At 33.9% G+C, this 26642-nt stretch overlaps 1 protein-coding gene across 3 annotated transcripts; it reads left to right on the forward strand.

Annotated features, from left to right (window-relative positions):
• The first annotated feature begins 4744 nt into the window (after positions 1–4744).
• On the forward strand, positions 4745–15606 carry LOC126698971 (E3 ubiquitin-protein ligase CHIP). 3 transcript variants are annotated; one of them, XR_007646657.1, is made up of 9 exons: positions 4746–4964; positions 5099–5166; positions 5292–5355; positions 10596–10667; positions 13548–13681; positions 13810–13972; positions 14067–14177; positions 14267–14446; positions 15306–15606. XR_007646657.1 is itself a non-coding variant. In XM_050396515.1 (8 exons), the coding sequence occupies exons 1-8, from the start codon at positions 4848–4850 to the stop codon at positions 14390–14392; spliced, it is 822 nt and encodes a 273-aa protein (XP_050252472.1). In that variant the 5' UTR covers positions 4745–4847; the 3' UTR covers positions 14393–14716. The 3 variants fall into 3 exon arrangements, 2 of the variants coding, with proteins under 2 accessions (XP_050252472.1, XP_050252471.1); XM_050396515.1 differs by lacking the exon at positions 15306–15606 and having other exon boundaries at positions 4745–4964; positions 10629–10667; positions 14267–14716; XM_050396514.1 differs by lacking the exon at positions 15306–15606 and having other exon boundaries at positions 14267–14716.
• The last annotated feature ends 11036 nt before the right edge of the window (positions 15607–26642 follow it).

A 26642-nucleotide genomic window follows, 5' to 3' on the forward strand; every position in this document is an offset into this window, starting at 1 on the left:
TTTATTTACTTTATTCATGTGTGGGGTGAAAATCCAAGGACCAAAAGATGATTGGGTCTGGATCAAGTCCCACTAGAATTAATTTGTAAAGATGGGTTTACAGGCCAACACTTAGATTCCTAAATGGTAGGTTATGCTCAAAGATAAAGTAAAAACAAAAATGTTTGGGTTTAAATAGGCTGATTAAGAATAAAATGTTAAGTTTATCTTTCCTCGGAATGGTCGAAGAGCCTTTTACACTTGATAGGTTACAAGGATAAGTGTTTTCGTAGGATTCGATCCATAGTCATTGGGGACCTCTTCTCTTTAATAGTGCTCCTATTTCATTCCTGGCCCTCCACATGGAGGGTTGTTGATCTCCCTCCAAGATACTTGTCCCATCCTCTCTTTTGAGGCTATGCTAAGTAGGTTACAGGTTGTGTTGGTATTGTTCAAGTGTCATTCAGCCATTAATACGGCTAACATGGTTGGTGCAGTACATTTAACGTGGAGGTGATGGATGCTTTTTTGGGAAATTTCCTTTCATCCTTATTCACACTGGCCACTATTGTCTTCCTCAGATTGTATGCCCCAGCCTTATGCAGTTTTCGTCTTGCTTTCTTCGTGCTGTCCTCGTTTGAGCTCCTTCCTCGAACCAAATGACTCTTTAGTAAAAAAACCCCTTTCTCAGTCCACTTGGGCCTGCATAAGTCAAATGGGTTGGTAATTGGGCCTTCGCACTCCTCAGACTAAGCCCAATTGTGCCAATCCTATTGCCCTCCCACAATTCATATCATTAAATAGATGATAAATTAAATTATTTATGAAGTTACGATGATTGATTGAATCTTGTTTTGATCACAAAACCATTAATTTTTTTTTTAATTTTGTATGTTTTGGAAATGATTTGTAATCTCTTATGACCACACGAAAATCAATTAATTTAGTGATATGTAAATTTTCACAAATATTGAGATAACTTTTTGTGATATATATATATATATATATATATATATATATATAAATTTTCACACATGAAAATTAAATTATTCTAATCATGAGTTTTTATTTCAATAAGTTGTGAATATATAATATTATTCCAATTACTATTTTTCACATATCTAAGGCATGTTCGGTACCCTCTAATAAATCTCGTAAATTGCAATAGTGTTCAAATCCTTCTATCTTAAATATCAAATTATTAATAAATAAAATATTATAAAATAAATAAATAAATAAATAAAAAAGCTTGACACAAAAAACGTGTCTGATATTCTAAACTGTAATATGAAAATATGAGATACCTTACCATTTGACAAAGGACAAGTCAAAGGCATCGTCAAAACTAGATTTGTTTGCAAATAAAGGATAATGTTGAAAACACGAAACAATTAGTTATATACCCGTACGGCCTTATGTGTGTAATTTCTTGGTCTCTAAGTCTACGCACAACCTCTAGAATCTAGAATCATCCAATTAAATTCAAACCCCACCATGACCTACCAGCATTCTCAAGAATCTCAACTTGGCATTCAGCAACTACAGAACAGAACACAGGTTAAAAAAAAAAAAAAAAAAAACAAACAAACCACACAATAATCACTAATTTCAGTATATATATATATATATATATATATATATATATATATGTACACATACATAGGCTCTGATACAACAAAGGGGGCGGAACACAGCGCTGAAGGCAGAAACATAATAATATTATTATTTTTTTTTTTTTGAAAATAGTAATATTATATTGAAAACAACATGTAATCAAAGTAGAACCAACCAAGAAGGCGGTAGAAGCAATAAAATAATTAAAACCAAGTAAAACCAGCCAAGAAGGCGGTACTCGGTAGCAACAATTTGAAAATAAAATAATTAAAATAGAACCAGCCAAGAAGGTGGTAGCAACAATTATATTAAACACAAAACTGTAAATACTATTATCTATTTTCAATAATAACTACTTTCAGCTTTGTGTTTAATAGCAAGACTTATGTACAGTACTTAATTACTGTTCCTTAGGTTCCCCTTTTAAAATTCTGTCATGTGACTTTTTTCTCATATCTTTATATTTAATAGCAAGACTTATGTACTGTACTTAGATACTGTTTCTTAAGTTCCCCTCTTAAAATTCTGTCACGTGGCTTTTTTCTCATGGGATGAAAATGTATTTTTAATTAAGTAACTATATGACAGAGTCTTAAAAAGGGAACTTAAAGAACAACACCTAAGGTATTATATATAAGTTTTGTCCATATATATATATATTGGTGATAATTATATATAAGTATTATAAAAATAAAAACAAAAACAAAAACTTATACGTGATGAGTACAATCATTTTGAATCAACCCAATTATTTCACTCTTTTATGAGAAAAAAAGAAAAAAAAAAGTTCTACCTAATTTATTTTAGGGGAGAGTGAGAAGAGTAAATTTCATCTTGGGGTAAAACTTGAAAAAAAAGAAAAAAGAAAAACCCTAAACTATCCTCTCAAACAAGAATTATATTTTTTTCTGTATGTGTCTTTAAAATGCTTTATATATATATAATTATGATTATGTCTAATACTGGCTTACTATTGTATAAATAATTTCATCCTTAAGATAATCACTTTGGAATTTTTATTTTTATTTTTTGGGATTATATGTGGGAGGGGAGATGAGATTCAGGGGCAAAGCCAGGGGAGGGCAAGAGGAGGCAAGTGCCCTCCTAACCTCCCCCCCAAACTCCTATATAATGTATTTATAAAGCATTTTGCCCCCTGACAAAATTTTTCTATCTCAACTTTGTCCCTAGCATGAATAAGAAGACTTCCTTGCTTTTAAAAGAAGGATTTTGTTAATGTATGCCCTAAGGGCACACAATAATTTTCATTTTTGGAAATTTTTTTTTCGAGAATTGAAAAAATATTGACAGTTTTTTCAATTCCCGAGAAAATATTTCCAAAAATTGATGACTTAATGTGTGACCTAAGGACACACATTAACCAGACCCTTAAAAGAAAGCAATCTAATGTCATGTATAAGTACATAACACATTTTCTTCTTTTTCCAACGAAAACAAAGATCAATGGCCCCACATAAGATTAAAAGTATTGTCCTTTCGACAAGTTTCCAAACTACTAACAATAAAGGGTCCGGCTTCTGTCTAGTGGCCAGTAGCCACTGGACCCATCAGGATACGTGTCCAATGGCACTAGACACAAGCTCCACCCAACAATAAATAATGAATTTACACAATTTTTTTATAACAAATTTACAATTGTCAAAGCAATACTATATAGTATATACAATATTTTTCATAATAAATTTCACAATTGTTGAACATTCAATTTCCATTTTGGCCCACCACTTACACTATTTTATTGTCTACTAGTTATATAATTCCCACTGTCAACTTGTAAAAATACCAACTCTCCTCTTGGTGGGTTCTACATAATTATTATTTTTTATAAAATAAAAATGGCCTACTCATATTCATATATAGCACTAAAACTATAGCCTCCACTCTTTTTCTTATTTTTTTTTTCCCAATCTTGTTTTTGCTATAATCCAAATTTTAACTATTTAAAAGGATAGAGAAAAAATGTTGAATTCAACATTATTTTTTAATAGGATTCAAGGCAGTAAGGATACAAAATTGCTAGTACATTGTTATACTCTTAACACTTTTACAATAATTTATTTTAAGAAGTAAAATTGATTGTTTAAACTCTATTTATTTAGATTAACTGAATTTCTGGCTCCGTCACTAATGAGATAAGAAGTCTTTTTTTTTTTCTTTTTCTTTTTTGAAATAAAAAGTTAAAAGCTTAACTTGTGGATTAAGCTTCGGAGATATAGGAAAAGGAAAAGACAAAATGATACTACCACAACTTACAAGACAAGGAAAGGAAAGGAAAGTTTATTATATATACATTCATCTTTTAATTTTATTGTGTCAACTTCGGTTTAACAGGTTGCTGTGAAGTGTAAGGAAAAAAAAAAACATAATTTTGATTTTATTTAGTTTCTTAAATTTAAAAAAAAAAACTTAAAAAATTAATATAAATATTTTCCTTAAAAAAATATAAAATCAAAAAGATTTTTTTTTTTTTTTACCAAATGGAGGAAGAACATGTCCAAGACCTCTCCTAGTAAACAAACATTAAAAAAAAAGCTTGACTCAAGAAAAATAAATCAACAATAAAAACCCATATAGACTTAAATGAAGAGGGAAACAAGTTACTTAATTTGCTTAAAATCCATATCTTATCTAAGCTTTTAGTAAATTGATAAATAACCTATATTTTCTTAAAAATAAGCTAATTTTTTTTAAAAAAAGTAATAAAAAATTCAAGAGGCTAAGGGGTGTTTGGGTGGTGTGTATAAATAACAGTTTTAAAGGTTTAAACTCTTTTAATTGTTACGTTACCCCACAAAAAAAAAAAAACTCTCTTAATTTTTTATTTTAAGTATGAAATAAGAATTGTTTTAACAAATTAAAAGATAAAACTATCTACCTTATAACTCTACTGGTTTATTTATATTATAAAAAATGAATTATACTACTATATTTAATTCTTTAAATACTTCCTTAAAAAAAATTAAATACTAATTAAGTTTTTTTTTTCTTCAGAAAAAAAATACTGTAATAAAGTTTTTTTTTTTGGTTGAAAAAAATAAATACTAAATAAGTTAAGGTACAAAAACTTTACCATATTGCCACCAATAATTTAATAATGTATTAAATCCTTTTAACTCCAAAGGTCTCTTCCGAGTCAGTTTCTATCATTTCCCATCCCATATAGAAAGGGAAAGAGAAAAAGAAAGAGAAAGAAAAAGAGAGAAAGATAAAAACTTGTAGAGAAAAAAGAGGAAATGAGAGGAGGAAATGGTGTATTGTCACCGGCCAAACAAGCGGAGTTACTCAAGAAAGACGGCAACTCATACTTCAAGAAAGATCGTATTGGAGCCGCCATTGATGCTTATACAGAGGTACTATTTTTTAACTCTAATGGAATTTTCTCAAATGGGCTTGCCTTAAATTTCAAAAAATTTTGTTGGGTTCTTGTGGTTTTGTGTGTTTGTTCCAAAAAAATTGACTGTGGGTTTGGATTTGATTTTTGAAGGCAATTACGCTATGCCCAAATGTTCCTGTGTATTTGACGAATCGTGCTTTGTGTCATCGCAAGCGGAAGTATGTACGGGCACTAACCCTTTTTAAGTTTCGTTTCACTTTGCAATGATTCTTTTTTGTTGTTTTGGGGTTGAATTCAATGACCCTTTTTAGCTTTCACCTAGTTATGGCATTTGTTTTTGTAGAGATTGGCTAAAAGTCGAGGAAGATTGCCGGAAAGCTATTCTGCTTGACAACTCTTGTGTTAAGGTATGCCATTCTTTTCATTCTTATTTCTACGGTTTCTTAGAAATTTTGCAACTTTCCCAGCTTTTTTCTCCCTTTTAAGATGTCAATACAACAACAAGTCTTATGTATTATTTATCTTCTTGTTTAATAATTTGTAGGTCATAGTTTTGAATTAAGAGTCATTTTCTGGAATTTCTATAGAGGCTCAATCTAATAAGAACAGCAATAGGTGTTAATAATTATTGAAGTTTGAGTTCTGAGTAAATGCCTTGATGTGTTCAAAATTTTGGATTGAGCTTTCTCATAGAGGTTTCTAATAGCTCCATTTGGGTGCTTGATTTGTTGGGTGATTTGAACCATTTTACGGAACACGCATAGAGTTTGTGTACTCTGAGGTGTGAATTGGGTTCTTGGGGGCTTGATTGCTGTGGTTAGGTGTTTAAAGGACTTCCAAGTTCTGCTAGGGTTTTCGCTCCTAACATTGCTCCCTCTTTAAAGTACCTGTCCTCTTGATTAGGCCTTATTGGTGCCTAGTGTGGGTGGATCTTTTCACCTTTAACTATCAATAGTCTATCCTCAAGGTCACCTTACAATCAGTCAATTTGTTAATGACATTTTGATCACCTTGTTACTACACTTGTTTTTGGCGAGGGGTCTTGAGTTCAAGATGATCTGAACCACATTGATTGACCACCCTTCAATGTATCCCAAGAGAACTCCAAACTTGTCTTAGACTCTTGAATCTTTTGTTGTTCGATGATCTCTGCATCTTCGAGAACTTGTTTAACTCTTGAATTGTTGGAGTTGTTAGCTCTTACATCTTCGATGGTTCTTGGACCTCTGGCATTTGATTTATTGGCTCTTGAATATTTTATTCTTGAATGGGTTGGACAAGAGCTTTGAGTCATATAGTCCACCACCATGGGAGCCTTCATTATTCCATCATGGATTTTTGATCAAAACCTATATTGTAGGGTGTTTTTGAACTCCACCCAATTTGTTAATATGCCTGATTCCGCTGCTTTTTGGAACTGCACCAAAGATTCCTCCCCCGTGTGGAGTGAGGACATTAAAATCCTTTGGTGCACCAGTGTGTTGTGTAGTAGTCGAAGAATTGGTTGGCTTTGTAAATCCAACACCACGGATCTCTGCCTTTGAATCTTGGGAATTCCATCTTGGCGGACCTTGGTATATAGAGATTATGAACACACCGTTGTCTTTGGCCTTTTGGTCTTGAATGAAGATGGCCACGTACTCTTTAATCTTGTTAAGGTTGTTCTTGATTGCTTCTATGGATCGTTTATGAGTTGCTCCACATTCAGTCATCTCGGGTCAATGGCTTTGATACCAATTGTATGGAAAACATTTAGGGTTTTGTGTTTCTTGAGATGTGAATTCGATTCTTAAGGGCTTGGTTGTTGCAGTTAGATGTTTAAGGGACTTCTAGGTTTGGCTAGGGCTTTTGCTCAAATCAACCATGCTTTTGCTCATAACAACCATACTTTTGCTTTTGTGGCTTGATTTATAAGCTCAACGTCAATTAGTTTTGAAACTATTGTTCTAGTTCAATATAAAATTTTCATCATATATTTATTTTACTAGTCCATCGCATAATTTTTTTTTTAATTATTATTTATTATAAATTGGAACTTCACATAAATTTCAGGGACCAAAATATGTGTGCCAATATTTACTAGCTCAGAACAGATGTAGGAAATCTGTCTATGCGTGCTTTTTGTGAGTTTAGGGTTGGGCAAATTTGTGGCTCTTAATGTTTAGAGTTTGTAGAAAGGGTATTACTCAAAATTGACTAGAGTTTGATAAGATGGGAGTACATTTTTCTATGCATTCTTGTTGGGTTTTAGGCTATGAAGCGTGGACATAGCCACAGACACAACATGACATGAGATATGGTGACATGACAATTCTTGAAAAGTTAGGACACGACATGGCATGGCAGAGATATCACAATTAATTAATTAATTTTTTAGACATTTATTTATATGCATATTGAATGTTTATTTATCATTTTTCAAAATAAATTACAACTATCAAAATCTTTAAAAAAAAATCTAAAAATAAAGGATTCTTTTTTCAATAAAAAATATATCTTTCTCCCAACATAATGAGTAAATGCTTGCAGAAGTGTCCTTGGGGGTGTCAAACACGGACACACTGGGGTTTCTTTGTGCCTTACGCTCTGTTTGTTTCAACATTAAATTTTCCTGGAAAACGAGTCATTTTTCAAAAAAAATTTCTAGAAAACTATCTCATTTTCATGTGTTTGGTAGCAACCTTGAAAGTGAGTTGGAAAGCTTTTCCTGGTGCTTGGTATGCACTATATGTCAATGTTTATTTAAATGCATATTAGTTACAAAATTCATTCCTCTCATTTCACTATGCCTAAAAAACTATAGAGCATTCTAATCAGCTAATCCTACAAAAATCAAAATACATAAAAGAAACTTCCTTGGAATTGCATTTCCCATTAGTTCTTATTTTTCAACAATTGGATACCTGTAAACATTGATTAATTGGGGCAGCCTATGCCGTTTGTTATTTAATATTTTTTTTTTTTTGTAATGATTTTGTAGTTTTCTCCCGCTAAGTATTCCTGATCCATAATAGTAGCTATCATGATGCCAATCTCTAAAGCTACAACATGAGAAGTATTGTCAAGTCAGATTCAAATAACAATTTACAGAATCATAACTGTAGAAAAATGGTCAAACAGCCCATTTGACGAAGTCAGCAAAAGTTAAAAGTGTAAACCAAAATGATTTTCTAAATGCATATTATATGCAGTACTCATCACTGAAAGTGAGTCACAGAGGGAGAGAAATGGAAGAGAGATAAAAGAGAGGGCTTACAGTGAGACTGAGTGTAAGATATGTTTCTGTTTAGCTTTTTTTCCAAAAAACTTTAGCAGGAAAAAATCTCTAAAAAATAAAGTATATTTTTAATATGGTCTTTCTTTGACCAAAGATAGTTTTCCTTTGACTCAATATATAAAATCTTTTTGAATACTACCAAACACAAAAAATGTGGAAAACTATTTTTACAAAAGGCTTTCCATCAAAACAAACTAATTGTTAGTTTGCAAACGCTAGATATGGTGAAGTCCTGTGATTGCTTTTTTTACCAGTGGCTTCTATTCTTCTTGTGCTCTTTTGACTTTGAGGGATAATTCAAATGTATAGATGGGGTTTCTTTCTTGTCTTGTGCATGGTGTGCATGCGTCCATGTGTGGAGAGAGAGAGAGAGTCATGGTCTTTGTATCTGATCTCAGCCTTCCTTCCCCCCCTCTTGTAATGAATTATAGGGTCATGTGCATTTGTTTGTGTGTGTGAGATGATATGATACTATTATGCCATGGAGGAGGGATATTGTGGCTTTTGCATGCATGCAAACACGTCTTTGAAGTTTCCTTGCTCCTTTTGTCAAGGATGATAGGATCATGTGAAAGTTTCTTTTGGCATGTGTAATAGTGATAAAATCATGCTTTAGAGAAGGTTGCTTGCGGCTGTTATTCGTGTGTGTGTATTTGAGACTTCTCCCCACCCCCACCCATTCCTTAGAAACATGGATATGGGCCCATATGATACAGAAATGAAGACGTACAATTCTTGAAACACTGGACATGACACAGTGGGGGACATGGCTATAATAATTTATTATATAATTTTAGGAATATTTTATTTATTTTAGATAGTAGCCAGATTTTCTAAAAATTGAACGAAATACCATAATTAAAAAAAAAAAAAAAAAAAAAAATCAGCTAAGTGATCTGCTTAATAATTCCTTAATAATAATGTTGAAAAAGTGAAGTGAAAAACATATATATCATGCTTAACAATGACTTTGAAAAAAAATTACAATAAAAAGTTAGAAACTAAATTAAATAACACCAACCTCCCCTTTCATGAAATGATATTCCTTCAAACAATTCAAGAAATGAAACTTCCACTCTTGAGGTTTTTATAATTGCAATAGTATTTTGCAATTATAAAAAAATAAAAAATTCGTGAATCCTCAAGGGAGGTTGGTGTAATTTTCCCTAAAAACTAATATATTGGGTGAGTGAGTCCACAACTCATAAAGAAAATAAAACTAAAAAGTTAAAAAAAAAAAAAAGAAAAAAAAAAAAGAAGACAAACAATAATCAGAGAAGTGAGAGTTCAAGAATATATCTATACTGGGCAAGAGAGAAAGGAAGTGATGAACTTCAATTGGTGCTGACTTGATTGGGTGATGGTCAATTTGAGTGGCCATGGAGACACAGTAAGAGGGTTTATTGTTGACTGTGTTTGAGATTAATTTTTCCTCTTGTTGTGTTGGAAATAAATTTTTTTTCCCTGGACCCAGCATTGATACGCATGCAACCGTATCTCAAAGGTGTTCGTGTTCAACACAAACACAGTGACATGAACAAGCCTAAATGGGGCTTTTTCCATGCCCATGCTTCTTAACTGCCTTCTTATAAAGAATGATATGATCATTCTTGGATGTGGAGGAGGATTGCTATGGCTTTTGCATGTGTGCGTGTGTGTAATCGTTGCATTCTTTCTGTTGTTGAGGATGATAGGATTATAAAGTAGGGTTCATGGCTTTTAAGTGAGTGTGTATCTATGTTTGTTTGTGTCTCCATGCATGAATGTGTAACTTGAAGATCATGCTGTGGAGGATGGCTGTCATGGCTCTTACACATGCATGAGCGTGTAGGTAATTTTTTAGTTTTGTTTCCCTTTTATGAAGAAGAAAGGATCAAGTTGCAGAGGAGGGCTGTCATGGATTTTATGTGTTTTTGTATGTGTGTTATGGAGTTTTGTTTCCCTTTTATGATCATAAGATCATAATGTGGAGGAGATCTGTCAGGGACTTTACATATTAGGTCAGTTATGGGATCACGTTATGAGCCTCTTTAGTTTCTTGTGTGTCTGAGTTTGTACACACTGACTTTGACAATGCTGCCTCAGATTGATTTGCTCCTTTTTGGGAGTTGACTTGCCAACAGTTTGTGTAATTGTTTTTGGATGTAACTTAGTGGTGTGATGAGATTGTAACCATTTTACTACATAGTACCTACGCTGATTGGCAGGTCCTTTTATTAATGGTATTGCTATATGTTTGCTTAGCTTATTATTATCGTTAACGAGATGATTTGTTATTTGGGTCTAATTATTTTCTTGTATTAAGTGAAATTTTCTCCATTAGATCATTATAATCTCAGAGATAGCTTTGAAAATTTTGCAATATAACAGGCTCACTATTTGTTGGGACTTGCATTGCTACAGAGGCAAGAATATGTTAAAGGAGTCAAAGAACTTCAGAAGGTACGAAGCGTTTTCTGATCTTGATTGTTCTTGAAAAATTGTTTTCTCCTTTGCTGCTGATGTTTTCTTTGTCTAGTTAAGCCCATTAAGTTTTTGGATTAATTCTACTTAAATCAAAAAAAGTTTTTGGATTAATTCTTATTCAACGTTATTACATGTGGTTCAACTATGAACTCATAGGACAGGTACAGTATCCCAATCATAAATTCTATTTCCATTACTGTCACTGTTGAAGTCTTTGCATTTGAGGTTGTTATTGCAAGTGATATGTATGTTATTTATTTATTTATTTTCCTTAAACATTGTATTTATGTCTCTGTACATCATTGTTCCTATTTTCTTTTGAGATGCTGTTGATGTAGGATTTCTAGAAATGCAGCCCTAAATTAGGATTCTTGATGAGATCTTGAAGAATTCGTTCTTGAATAGGTTTGATGATGAAGGGTTTAGGTAGGCTTAGGAAATAAAAAGATTGGATCTTGAATCAATTGATAACTGTTTGTGTTGATACAGTAGATAGAACGAGAAACAAAGAAAAAAAAAATCCTAGGCAATCACACCTGCTAAGCTTAAAATAAGGTGCTGAAATTTTATTAAATTCAATCTCTATATCTTCGTTTTGGATTACATAAAGGCTTTTATATAGGCTATTGGTCGATCATTTTTCTGGAAAGACTAGTACTACAAAAATAATAACAAATCATTTTATATAGGCTTTTATAATATCTTTTCCAAGAAAGACTAGGATTATTAATAGCAAATAAAAGTACTTAATAACTTCTAAACCAATTAGAAAAAGGACTCAACATAAAATAAGATCTATGGGCCTTTGGGGTAGCCTATTACAGCCATTCTAGTAAATCTAGAGATTAACAAACCGACCTTGCTTGTAGTAAAACCTAATTGAAACTGAACCATCAAATTTCAAAATTCTAACCTATACTTAATGAAATTTTATACTAGGGCTCAATAATAACTAAAGTAGCCCTGGGAAGGTGCCAAGAAGGCGTCCCATCGAAACTAGATCACAATTCTTGACTCTTTTGGTATTTAATCTTGTTTTTATTTGAACTCTTTGTTGGCTGCATCACTTGTTAAGTAGTAGAAGACAGTTCTTTTGAGTGTTCATTTTGGCATGCTTGACTTTGATGCAGATGTTCTACTGGAAATGACTGAATGTCAATTAGAAGAAATAATGTATGGTAATTGAACTCCAAATTTTTGGAGAATTTTACATGTATGGTGGACTATAGAGGGTAATTGTCTCATTGATTGATTGACAAATTTTCCACCAGACTTTAGGCAAATTTTTAATGTTATAATAGAATGGACATCTCATACATAAGTACTGTATATTTAAGTAGCACTCATGATTTAACTTAAAATCATGTCTGTATAGGTGGGATTCTTTTCCAGACTATTTCCAAACACATAATAGGATGGCTATCCTTGTTAATTTCCCCTCGCTAGAATGTCTTTACTGGGCCATTACTCTATGCTTTTCACAATTTGTTTAGGACTTATATATACTTATCAATACCCTATATCTGGCTTATTGATAAGCATGCTTTAATTTATTTTTTCTTAAGGAAGATGTTGTATATTTTCCTCCCTCAATAATGGGATTTGAGGTAAGGTCGTGGCTTCAAGACTCACTATGTGCGTTGCATATGTAGATTTTAAGCCTGGAAGTTGCCTGTTTTCTGTTTCAAGGTATTATTTAGTAGTCTGATTATTATCTTTATTGTTTTGTCCAATGGACCTCGGACCAAATGGATCTCCTTTCACTTAAAAAAAGGTGGAAGGTGAGGACACAAGTTCAATCCTGACTGAATGATTTATCTATGAAAAAATTACTTCGTTGTTAACCTTCTACTATGTTGAATTTTACACTAAAAACTTTGTAATTTGGATTAAATAGGCATTATATTTTAACGTGTTACTTTTATTGATGAATTTCAGATTAGCTCTAGTTATGAATATTTGCTCTTTTCATTTGCTGTGAAATTGAAAGCAGGCCTGGAATTTTCAGTTGTTTTGTTTCGAAGTGTTATGACATGCAAACAAACACCTAAAAATGGGAAAACATTTTACGGAAAATATTTTACTTCAAAACAAACGGAGCGTTATAAATTGGAAAAAGTGCAACAAGTGTGATGCATGTTGACTGATGTTATGGTGCTTGACTTGTAATAGCTTATGCTTTCTTAGGCGGCATCTAGTGGCTGATAGGAGAGCTCCTAGTGTTAGCTGGAAATATGGATAGTCAAGAAGTAATGATTTCATGGTTAAAACGGTTTTCTTGTGGGTTTTATTTAGTACAACTGGTAAAGGCTCATGTCCTCAAATAAGGGACTAGGATTTAAATCCTGCTTACACCAATTAGTATCTTGACTTGATGATATAGAGCAATCATCATGAACTGGATGCCATAGGTTCAAATCCAATTATCTATTAAAAGAAGAAGGATAAAATATCTTTTTTGGTGATCTCTGTTAGGGGGCCTTCATGATTTTGAAGCTACAAATGATAAAAGGAAGGTTGACTGGAGGGAATTTAGGAATGAAGATCAGTTGGGATTGTTGCTTGTGGGACAGGTCACAGGTGTCTTGCCTGGACTTATTTGATTATTATGCTGTTTTATGGTTTGTGGGAAATATTTGATGACCTTACCTGGATATGAGATTTCAAAAGTTTAAATAGACGCTTAGTGCTAGTCCAGTAATTTACAGAGTTTGTGGGCATATCCTTGTTCCCCTTTATTGCAAAGAAGTTTTTTATAATGTCTACTGTTACTTTACTGCTCTTTGGAGTCAAAATGTACAAGATATTTTCGTAAGCATACTACTTTATTGAGATCTGATCAATTTTCTTGTATAGGCTTTGGATCTGGGAAGGGGTGCTAACCCAAAGAGCTACATGGTGGAGGAAATCTGGCAGGAACTCGCAAAAGCAAAATACTTGGAGTGGGAGAATGAATCGACCAGTCGTTCATGGGAACTGCAAAGCTTGAAGTATGTTTTCCCAGTGAGTTTCATATATGATGTTGGAAGGGGTCACCCTTTTATGAGTAGTTTCTGCATGTTTGTTTGCCATTGGCTCTTTTCCAGCCTTTTTCATATAGTTTCTGTTTATGTCTCAGAGAAGCTTGTGAGACTGCTCTTAAAGAAAAACATATACGTGACATTTCTCAAATGGAAGGGTTCCTGGATGAATCTGAAAAATCTCTTACTTCCCACTTGGAACATTTAGAGACTCTAAGAAGAGTGTTTAGAGAAGCTGCAGAGGCTGACTGTCCGACAGAGGTGAGTACTTGGGTACCTCTTTTTAATGGAGTAATCTTTGAGTCTTTTTTGATGAATTGCTACCTTATTTTGTTGTGGAGACTGTATTTGTCAGGTGCCAGACTACCTCTGTTGTAAAATCACGCTTGATATTTTCCGTGATCCTGTCATCACTCCAAGTGGGGTAACATATGAGAGAGCAATGATTCTTGACCATCTTGAGAAGGTGATGTTGCTTTTAGATATAGCGTGTTTAAGTTTTGAGTTCTTAAATTTCCTTTCATTGCATTGATATCTGATTTATCTAAAATCCAGGTGGGTAAGTTTGATCCAGTCACTCGTGAACCACTTGACCAGTCCCAGCTGATACCAAACTTGGCTATAAAGGAAGCAGTGCAAGCATTTCTAGAAGAACATGGTTGGGCCTACAAGACAGACTGAAAGTTTGTGCTCATCATGTAGACTATAATGGGGTCTCACTGCAGTATTCTTTTTGTATGGTTGCGCCTCTTATTTTATGTTTTGTGTGCAACATCAATCATGTCTACTATATCTCCTTGCATAATCTTAAATGTATCATGCCATGCTTCAGTCATAAATGAGATGTTCCTCTTCTTTTGAATTGTACAGACTGTTATAAGTATGACAACCTGTTCACTAGCATGTACAGATTGTGTACTGAAGCTTACTAACAATTGCCCTTAAAAGGGTTGGTAATTTTTGGATAAATAGAAAATAGGAAAAACATTAGTGATTTAGACTTAATTGCTTTAGTAGTTAGTAGATTTTAGTTATTTTCTAGTCTTACATTTGTTATGGCTTTGATCACTTCTTGTTATACGTATTTTTTCCTCCCACAAGAATGAGTGGAGGGTGAGTTCATGGGTTTAAAATCTACTTGATGTTTTAAGTTTTTAATAATTGAAAAAAGTAGTGTACCTGACAAAAATAGAATATGTTCAAGCAAAACAACTAAAAGAATGTGGTTGCACCAAAAAAAAAAAACTAAAAGAATGATGCTTGAGCATCAATTGAAAAGTTATGACTTATGATCATTCTTGTTAGTGTTAAATGGAAATTACTTATCTGATGGTTAAGTGGTAATTTGAAAATTACCTGACTTTCAAAGTGAAATCGTCAATCGTTTTCTCCCTAATTGATGGATTCATGTCACAAGTACGTACAGAATGAAACAAGATATATAGTTTTCAAAATGGGCGAGAATAGAGCTGGTTATGCTTTTAAATTTAAGTTATAAGAGTCATTTATTGTCTTCTTATGAAACTTTAAGGTTATGTTTTTCAAAAAATGCTTGCCGTACTTAACCATTTATTGTCTTCTTATGATTCTTTAGTTGCCTTCACCACCTCCATTTGTCGATCACGGTGATTCGCTCGCTTATCATCCATTGGTGACAACCAGACTTTGGCCATCAATTGTGAGCTGTCGCTGGCTGCCACCCGCATGCTTTCATCATAATCATCTTCGACCAACTACCATTGTTGCCACCACTACTCTTCTCCCCTGAACTATTATTATTGTTGAGAATATTTAATACAACCAAATGTTAAGAAAATAATTTTAAGAGTTCGGAAAATAATTCATTTTCCAATTAAAAATATTTTTTTTGTTGAAATAAATGGGGTTTAAGTTAATGTTGAGGGCTAACTAATGGCTAAGTTTTGTGTTGCAAATGATGTGTGTGAAACATGGAAAACTCATCAATAAGAAGTAAGAACAGAAGAAAACCGGGAGACCCAGTAAACAAAATATAACTATATAAGCGGGCCGATAAACCGGCACTCAAACCGGAGAGTCTTACGCATGAAATAGGCTACATAAACACTCTAATCTACACAAATACAAAGCACGTGGTCTACAACGTATTCTTGGATTCTTGGAGAACTTTAGATGCCAAAAGAGTTTGGGCAAAAAGGTCGCAACACATATTAATTCTAGATGATGAAGATTTTACCCCAAGAAGTGCGAGGACTTTCTTCCAGTTTCCAGAGGTGGTGTAATAAGTAATGACCAATTGAGCATCATTCCACCAAAAACAAACAAGCAAGCAAGGAAAAAAAATTTATTTTAAAAAATATATATAATTCCTTGTTACAGGTGGTAGGGGGATTTTATGTATAATTTATATACGCTATAAAACCGAAGTCTATTGAACAGTAATTAACTTTCTGTAGCTTTCACAAATTTACACATCATTATTAATTTATTAAATTATTTAATTTTTAAACTTGGTGTTTTTTTAAGAAACACGTTTAGGGTCATTAGGTTTTTTAGAGAAACACGTTTATAGAGAAAAACCCTCCACATCACGAATTTTTTTAATTAAAAAATTAAAAATAAGTCGTATTAGCTATTAGGATTCAAGATTCTTGAAATACTTATATCATTATTTTATTCATATGATTTTTTAACCAAATTTCATTTAAAAACTCCAAAATCCCTACGTTAACCAAATTTCACAAGAAGATTATGGTTCTGATCATAGGGCTTTGTTATTAGTGCAGTGATGGTTGATCTCTATTGAGTAGTCACATATTTTTATTTATTTTTTGTTTTGTTTCAAACTTTCAATAAATTTTAGGATTATAATCTTCTATTGTGTAGTCACTTTTTTTTTTTTTTTTTTTTTTTGTTTCAATAAATTCTAGGATTATAATCTTCTGAATCTTTATGACTTTTGGAACTTTTAACATCAAAATTTTTTAGTTTATCAATAGTCATGGATTATTCTTTTAAGGGTATCTTCACTTGCAACCATCAGCTTCATAAATTTACACCTCATTAAAATTTATTTTATTTCTTAATTTCTTTAATTAGACTGCAATATTAGGAGTTATTAGAGAGGCTCATATTAGGATTAAGATTTATTAGAGAGACTCATGTTAGAATCACGATTTTTGTTGTTTGGGTTATTGGTTTAGGATCGTCTATTTTTTTTTTTTTTTTTGTTTAATAAATTTGAATTTAGGATATACATGATGATATATATATATATATATATATATGCGTGAATGTATTGGTTGGTGTAGGGTTTGGTTTGAATTCTGGGTTTTTTGCTACTGCAATTCACTCGAAAATTTTACCGTACTTGAAAAAATGAATTTCTTTTTAGGGTTTAATCTAATGTAGAATTGTAGATTCTCACATTGTTTGGCTAGGGTTACATTGCAGTTAATAATAAGTATAAGTGAATGTATGTATGTATGCTTTGGGCTAGCTTTAGTTTGATGATTTAACATATATTTGTTCATCTTCTTGGCATTTGTGAATTAAAGAGAAATTTTTTTTAGCTGAAGATACTAGATTATTATGTGATTTTGTTTGAATACATCTGTATTTTTATATTATAAGTTTTGGCTTTGGGAGAAAAAAATTTCTATTATAACTGTGTTCCACATCTTGTGGATTGTTAGGGGTCACATCTGGGTTCTGGCTAGGCACGGAAGCTGCAATTTTCTTCCAAGAATGATTTGTTGTGTTATAGATATACTGGAAAAGAATTGCCTTCCAATATCCAAGAAGTGACAAGGATCTCTTTCCTGGACTCAAGGAGTATGAAACTTATCATACTAGCTAGAACAATACCAAAAGGATTGGGTAAAAGTTCCCACTCCTTTAATACTGGGTCAAAAACCTCCATCCAGCCTAAGAGATATGATGAAGAATCTTGTTTAAAAGAACCACCAAAAACATATGTCTTACTGTCTAGGACGGTAGTTGCAGGGTCAAATCTAGGATGAGTAATTGGAGGACATGCTTCCAATGTTGGCTAGGATCGGTCAAGTATAATGCCTATACTTTAGTACTATTGTTTTTAGATTCTCTATCACTAGGACTTGTTGCTATAAATGACAAAATATGCAGTTCTTTGAAACGGGCAATTGGGAATTGTATCTTCGTATAACATAGAATCAGGTAGAAAAAGCAGATTGAGTTGCTTTTTATTAAAGGAACTCAATACAAAGCAACTCAATAGACAAAATAATATAATATTTATATAATATTTTCGTATAACAATGTTGTTTTTTTGTAATAAGCTATGACATTTTTCACATATTACAACAAAACCTTTGAAGCGATAAACTATTACCACAAATTTATTTGTTATAATAAAGAAGTTATTGCATCAACTTGTTTGTTGCAATATGTAGAATTTATTGCAATGAGATTTTTGTGTTGCATAAACCTATTGCTTCAAAGTTTATTACAATGACTTGCAACAACTTTTTCGTCGTTGTAATAACACCTTATTGCAATAGCTTTGTAGTTATTGCAACAATTTTTCCCATTGTAACATGTCTTTTTTTGTTATAGTGTGATATTGGATTATTATCTGATTTTGTTTGTTTGCATCTGTATTTTTATATTATAGCAAGGTTTCATTGATTTTTGTTGATAAGTTTTGGCTTTGGGAGAAAAAAGTTTCTATTATAGCAGTATTCTTTTTCTTAGACTTCAAATCCTACATGAAGCAAAAGTCTCTATAAGCTTTTGTTATCATCTAACCTAACCTAGTAAAGAGTATTAGCAACACCTACCACTCTAATAGAATCCACATCTAATGGATGGTTAGGGGTCACATCTGGGTTCCAACTAGGCACAGAAGTTGCAAGTTTCTTCCAAGAACGATTTGTTATTTTATAGATATAAAATGGAAAAGAATTACCTTCCAATATCTAAGAAGTGACAAGGATCTCCTTACTGGACTTAAGGAGTACGAAGCTTATCATACCAGCTAGATCAATACCAAAAGGATTGGGTAAAGGTTCCCACTCCTATAATACTGGGTCAAAAACCTCCATCCAGCCTAAGAGATATGATGAAGAATCTTATTTAAAAGACCACCAAAAACATATGTCTTACTATCTAGGACGGTAGTTGTAGGGTTAAATCTGGGACGAGTCATTAGAGGACATGCTTCCAACATTGGCTAGGATCAGTCAGGTATAGTGCCTATACTTTAGTACTATTGTTCTTAGATTCTCTATCACTCAAAATTAGGCCACCAAAAGAATATAAATGAGAGCTTAGGACTGCATGGTACGAGGACTTGTTGCTGTAAATGACAAGATATGCGGTTCTTTGAAACGGGCAATTGGGAATTGTATCTTCGTATAACATAGAATAGGGTAGAAAAAGCGAATTGAGTTGCTTTTTATTAAAGGAACTCAATACAAAGCAACTCAATAGACAAAATAATATAATATTTATTTAAAAAAAAAAAAAACACTCAACCTATTGCAACAAGGTTGTTTTTTGTAATAAGCAATGACATTTTTCACATATTACAACAAAAGCAATCAGCTATTGCCACAAAGTTATTTGTTGTAATAAAGAAGTTATTGCTTCAACTTGTTTGTTGCAATATATAGAATTTTATTTCAATGAGATTTGTGTTGCATAAACCTATTGCCTCAAAGTTTATTACAATGACTTGCAACAACTTTTTCGTTGTAGCAATAACACCTTATTGCAACGACTTTGTAGTTATTGCAACAAACAAGTTGGGATGAGTCATTAGAGGACACACTTCCAACATTGGCTAGGATCGGTTAGGTATAGTGCCTATAATTTAGTACTATTGTTTTTAGATTCTCTATCACTCAAAATTAGGCCACCAAAAGAATATAGATGAGAGCCTAGGGCTGCATGGTACGAGGACTTGTTGCTATAAATGACAAGATATGCGGTTTTTTGAAATGGGCAATTGGAAATTGTATCTTTGTATAACATAGAATCGAGTAGAAAAAGCAGATTGAATTGCTTTTTATTAAAGGAATCCAATACAAAGCAACTTAATAGACAAAATAATATAATATTTATAAATTAAAAAAAAAAAAAAAAAAAAAAAAACTCAACCTATTGCAACAAGGTTGTTTTTTGTAATAAGCAATGACATTTTTCACATATTACAACAAAACCTTTGAAGCAATAAGCTATTGCCACAAAGTTATTTGTTGTAATAAAGTTATTGCATCAACTTGTTTGTTGCAATATGTAGAATTTATTGCAATGAGATTTTTGTGTTGCATAAACCTATTGCCTCAAAGTTTATTACAATGACTTGCAACAACTTTTTCATCGTTGCAATAACACCTTATTGCAATGGCTTTGTAGTTATTGCAACAAACAAGTTGGGATGAGTCATTAGAGGACACGCTTCCAACATTGGCTAGGATCGGTCAGGTATAGTGTCGATACTTTAGTACTATTGTTCTTAGATTCTCACTCAAAATTAGACCACCAAAAGAATATAGATGAGAGCCTAGGACTGCATGGTATGAGAACTTGTTGCTGTAAATGACAAGATATGCGGTTCTTTGAAATGGGCAATTGGGAATTGTATCTTCGTATAACATAGAATCGGGTAGAAAAAACGGATTGAGTTTCTTTTTATTAAAGGAAAAGGAAAAGGAAAAGGGGGAGGCATCTATTACATTTTTTTCAAGAGGTTGGCATCAATGAGATACCACTTGTATCTTGGTGGTTGGCTTGTACCTTCGTGATACCCACAAAACAAAATCTCCATAGTTGCACGAAGAAGGAGGAGGAGAGGAGAAGGTAATTAAAGCTACTGGTGACTTTTCTTCAAGTTTAAATTTAAAGTTAGGTCTATCTAAAACAATCTTTTCTTTTAACATGATTTTGCTAATATTTTTGTTATGTAAATAAAAAAATAAGTAACATATCAAGTCTTATTAGGGCATGTTTGGTCCACTACTTATTATATCTCAATTCTCATATCAAGCTACGTAAATAAATCAAATAGCATGTATTTATAACATACACATTCAAATTGTTTAAATTCAAAAGTGATAATATATTACAAATGACCCAAAAATAATAATTTATTTTCATCATCATATTGCATAATCAACCACATCTAAGTCAATGCTATTATCACGTTTATCATTTTGCAAATTTATTTCTTCATTAAAATTTTATTCATCGTCATAAACATTTACTTTATCTTCTTGTTCTTTTTATTTCAATAATTTTTTTTAAAAAATTCTTCTTGGCATTCTAGTTTCTTGGACTTATAACAATAATGAAAAAAAAAATTATATTGTCAATTAATATCTTATTTATAGTGTAAGTGTGTACTATTAGTCCAAGTTTTGTAGGAGAAAGAGAGGGAAAAAAAACTTATGAATATGTTATTTTATTAGGCTAAATTTAGTAACATAATAATTTTGTGCTAAAAACAAGTCTAACAACTTGTTAGATTCAAATAAAAGTACAAATTTTAACAAAAATTATCATTTTAAGGCATTTGTCTATGTATTGTACGATACAATATGATTCATATGATATGAACACTGTATCGTATGATTCATGAGCACTTATAATACATTGATACGATACATATAGTACAATACGTTACGTATTGTGCGATACTGACAACTCTCAAATATCATAATATGATTTTGCCGTTCCAAAACAATTTATTCTACGAGGCAAAAAGCCAAACTACATACTTGTTCCTACTAAGAGCATCCACAATGGTTTTTTCAATCCTATCCTATTTTACCATCCCAAAAAACTACTTTATCAATTACATCATACCATTTTACAACACACCCAACATCCCAAAATTCTATTCTAAAACAACTTGTAATGGAGAGATGAAAGCAAAACTATACACTTGTTTCTCACTAATTCAAGAAAATCCTTAATGTAATTTTTTTGGATGACATCATGAGAACAAATCTTAATAGGATGGATGTTTAATAAAGCATTGCAATGGCAGGTTTAAATGATCCACAAATACTTTACATACCAAACTAGTTTATTTATTTAAAAATTCTTGGTTGACCCAGAGTTGGTAAATGGGCATATCTCATTGCCTCAAATGTCGTAGGTTTGCCACAAGTTGCATTTGCAGTCAATTTTATTCAGTACACTTGTTGTTGGTGAGAATGATTTTAGTGTTGAAATCCTAGTTCTTACCCTTGATCGTTGTTATTTGCATTGTTGTTTGTTGTTTGTTATAGATGAGTCAATTTTGATGTTGTCACATTCTTCAAAAATCTTTGACCTTTCTTGTGTTTGTTCCATATCCTAATATTTTGATAATGAGTTGCCACTCCTTCCTATGCTTAACTTCATGATTTGCTTTCTTGTTTTTGTTATTTTGTGGTGAATTTCTATCGTAGGTTGCTTGATACCTAAGGTGGCTTCATACCATGAATTCTTATAGTTCTAGAGAGATCATAGGGTGGTGAACATTATTTATTAGCATAGGATTTAATATTTTTCTATTGAGGTATTGATGCATATTAGCTAGGGTTGTCCATGGGCCGAGGTTTTGCCCAACTTGAACTAGACCCGATGACTTTAGGTCCCAAGAATTGGACTCGCCGCCAACCGTGAAGAGCAGTCGATTCGGGATAGTTGGATCTCCACGGGTGGTGGTTGATTTTCGGTTGGAGTCGAGGAAGGGCAAATTGGCTAAAACTCGCCTAGTATGGCTAAAAATCCCTCGGATTTGGTTAAAATTCAGCAGGATTTGGCTAGTTATCCTTGGATTTATCGATATCTCGATAAAATCTGGTTGGATCTTTTGAGATCTCAACGAGATCTAGTGTTGAGATTTAGCCAGATCGAGACGAGATTTTGTTTGATCTATCGAGATGTGATTGGAGACTACCTGATACCAGTGGAGAAATGTGAATTTAGTGGGTGGAGGTCTATTGGGTAGGTTGGATTCGATTTTTGTGCAGTGACTCACCAATTGACCAATTGAAATTGGTTTCTAGGAGCAGAGAACCACCACTAACCGTCACAGGTGTCGGGTCAGAGCGAATAGATGGATCAGGCTCACAGTTTAGATGGACACCCTTACCATTAGTCATTGCTTTAATGAAGTTTGGTTTATGTAAGAATTTTTTAGAGTTAAGCCTAATCCCATCCAAAGAGCACTAGTTAGGCTGCAATCTAAAAATAAATATAGCAACTTCATTCTCAACCAAATAGCATTTGGTAGTTTGCAATCTAAAGATAGATAGACAGACCGGTTTCATTCTCTTCTTGGTTTCATAAAGATTAAAACAAGCTTTTCCAATTGTAAGAACTAGCCGAGTTAACGCATGATGTCGAGTTCACGCACGATCTGGTGCATTTTGTTATTAGTTTCCTCTGATATTTTAATAATTTTCCTTTGTAAAAAATTGTAATATTTAAAATAGAAAGACAAAAAGAGAGGTGTAGTTATTTTACCATACATGTGTTTATAAATTGAAAATTGCATGGGAAAATGATTTGTATAGATTGGCATGTTTAATGCCTACTCAAGAATGCAAATAGTGTTTTGACAAAATAAAAATGCAAATGTCTTTCAATTATTTTTTTAACTTTCTTGATTTTGTTATTAATTTTTTTTCTTTTTTTGTTGAAATTTTTTACACTTTTCTTAGGAAAATGCTAAAATTACAAATTTAATTACAAATTTTTTTACAAACTGTTGATACGATGAGATTAAAAATTTGCCATAACAAAAATTTGTGAAAATAGTTTATGATGGTAGGATTACTTCTTTTCTTATCATTACCCAAAGTTTATTTATTATACTTGTGGGGCCGGGAAATTTGAGGTCCCAGCCCACTTTACATTCAGGGCCCAAGACCCAGGCCGAAGAGCCCTATTGCCGAGGACGCATGATGAAAGCCCCAAAAAGGCCCAAGGATGTGGCCGAGGACGATCTCACGCTCAACACCTCACAAAACGCCTGAAGAAAAGGACAAACTCAGTACAGGGGCAGTACAAAGGAGAAAACTGCCAACACCGTAGTATGGAACCCTGCATCTGACAGGCCCATACTCCAGACCATGCTATTTAACTTTTCCCAACCACCCCCAACCATTCTTATGTATGGATTGATAGGACGGGTCTGTACCCCAAAAAGCAAAACTGGCACGTGGACACTAAACGGGAAGTAAACACTAGTATAAAAGGGAAAGAGAGCCAAGGGGGAAGGGGATCCCAGAGGAGGGAGAAATCCTACAAAAGGGAGAATGGGAAGGATACTATGCTCCTGGGATGTAGTCCAAGGACTTAAACCCTACAAGCCGCACCGACGGAAGGCTTAGCTAGTCAAGCCAAGTCCACCCTCATATAAGCCTCCATAAAAACCACGACTAGACCGCTAACCAGTGACCAAGGTCTAGCCTTTCAAACCCACACTCTACAAATTATATTGTTCGGGCCTTTTACATACGAGCCCAATGTCATTCTTGGGTCGTTGAATAATCGTGTCCCTACAATTGGCGCCGTCTGTGGGGAGGCTTGCGCGTTGGCACCGGTGGCGGTGGAGTCAAGTCTCTGTCAAGCAAGGGTCTGCAAGAGCTCCTTCATTTCCAGCAACATGCTGTTGTTGTTCCGACATAAATTTCCGCTAGGGGCTTCACCTCGCAGTGTCAATGGCACGGACAGTTCTAGGAGCTTCCAACACCAAGCTAACGCCCCCCACCTTGGTCGAGGGGCTAATCTTCGAAAATAAGAAAAAGTACAAGTTTTGGACAGAACCAAGGCCTTGTATGGTCCTCGGACTCAAGCCTATGGGGAAACCAACTACTTTAAAGAAAAACTACAAGTTTTGGACAGAACCAAGGCCTTGTATGGTCCTCGGACTCAAGCCTATGGGGAAACCAACTACTTAAAATAAAGAATACAAGTTTTGGACAGAACCAAGGCCTTGTATGGTCCTCGGACTCAAGCCTATGGGGAAACCAATTACTTTAAAGAAAAACTACAAGTTTTGGACAGAACCAAGGCCTTGTATGGTCTTCGAACTCAAGCCTATGGGGAAACCAACTACTTAAAAGAAAGAATTCAAGTTTTGGACAGAACCAAGGCCTTGTATGGTCCTCAGACTCAAGCCTATGGGGAAACCAACTACTTAAAAGAAAGAATACAAGTTTTGGACAGAACCAAGGCCTTGTATGGTCCTCAGACTCAAGCCTATGGGGAAACCAACTACTTTATAGAAAAACTACAAGTTTTGGACAGAACCAAGGCCTTGTATGGTCCTCGGACTCAAGCCTATGGGGAAACCAACTACTTAAAAGAAAGAATACAAATTTTGGACAGAACTAAGGCCTTGTATGGTCCTCGGACTCAAGTCTATGGGGAAACCAACTACTTTATAGAAAAACTACAAGTTTTGGACAGAACCAAGGCCTTATATGGTCCTCAGACTCAAGCCTATGGGGAAACCAACTACTTAAAAGAAAGAATACAAGTTTTGGACAGAACCAAGGCCTTGTATGGTCCTCGGACTCAAGCCTATGGGGAAACCAACTACTTAAAAGAAAGAATACAAGTTTTGGACAGAACCAAGGCCTTGTATGGTCCTCGGACTCAAGCCTATGGGGAAACCAACTACTTTAAAGAAAGAATACAAGTTTTGGACAGAACCAAGACCTTGTATGGTCCTCGAACTCAAGCCTATGAGGAAACCAACTACCTTAAAGAAAAACTACAAGTTTTGGACAGAACCAAGGCCTTGTATGGTTCTCGGACTCAAGCCTATGGGGAAACCAACTACTTTAAAGAAAAACTACAAGTTTTGGACAGAACCAAGGCCTTGTATGGTCCTCGGACTCAAGCCTATGGGGAAACCAACTACTACAAAGAAAAACAACAAGTTTTGGACACAACCCGGTACAATCATACCTCGGTCGTCGAATCAGAGGCCAGGTGTTATCGAAAACACGGCCAAAGTTCCACACTACTCGGCAACCCTCTCGAATAGTTTATTTTGGGTTTCTCATTCTCGGGCAACTACCTCACGCACGTTACGGTACACTCAGCTGTTATCTCGGTTAGTCTCATAAGTTTAATCTGCTATGGGTTGGTATTATTATATTTGATAGTTTCAATAGGTTCAAATTAATTGCTTTTTGATATGAGGTTTCTTGCTCCGAGTGTCGTTAAATAAAAATACACATGAAATACATCCATTCATAAAGTAAGTACTGTAGAAAAGAAAAATATTTAGAATGAAACAGAATCATCTTTTATTAAGACAAATAACTAGTACAACGTACAACGTACAATAAAGGAGCTTAAGTAAGCTAATACTAAAAGCTAACTGCATAAGCAAAGAGAAAAAATACAAAGGAGAAGCAAAAGAAGAGCTGCAGAGAAGAAAGATGCAGCAGTTCCAAAATGTTGTCTAAGGAAACCCTTTCCCAATACTTTTTCGTGCCCATAACTCAGGCAGCAAAAGAACTTGACATGGGATTAACACCTTTGAAGAAAAGGTGCAGGAAGCGGAGTATTCATGGGTGGCCACACAGGAAGTTGATGAGCCTCCACGTTAGCAGCGCTCGCAATAGAGCGGCTAGTTCTGATGACGAGAAATCCCACTGCTGTCGCACCGAAAGTCTGACGCGACCAGTACCTGCTTTGGATTTTGACTGAAAGAGGCGGAGGACCCGCTCCCACCTTGTGAGAACGGAGAACTGTCTTCAGTCTTTGTCTTCTCTGCCCTGACCGTGCCATCCTGAGATTCGGAGAGACCTATTGCTTCTGGAGCGGGTGTGGTTCCTTCATCCCCACTCGTGCCCCAAACATATTACTCTAAGGGTTGATTGCACTGGATATGAAGACTAGGAGCACAGCTGAAGGGTTGAGAATTTGAAGGGGCTAAAGGATTTTGTACGTGAAG

Source organism: Quercus robur, chromosome 9 (assembly GCF_932294415.1).
Source record: "Quercus robur chromosome 9, dhQueRobu3.1, whole genome shotgun sequence".
NCBI classification, from domain to species: domain Eukaryota; kingdom Viridiplantae; phylum Streptophyta; class Magnoliopsida; order Fagales; family Fagaceae; genus Quercus; species Quercus robur.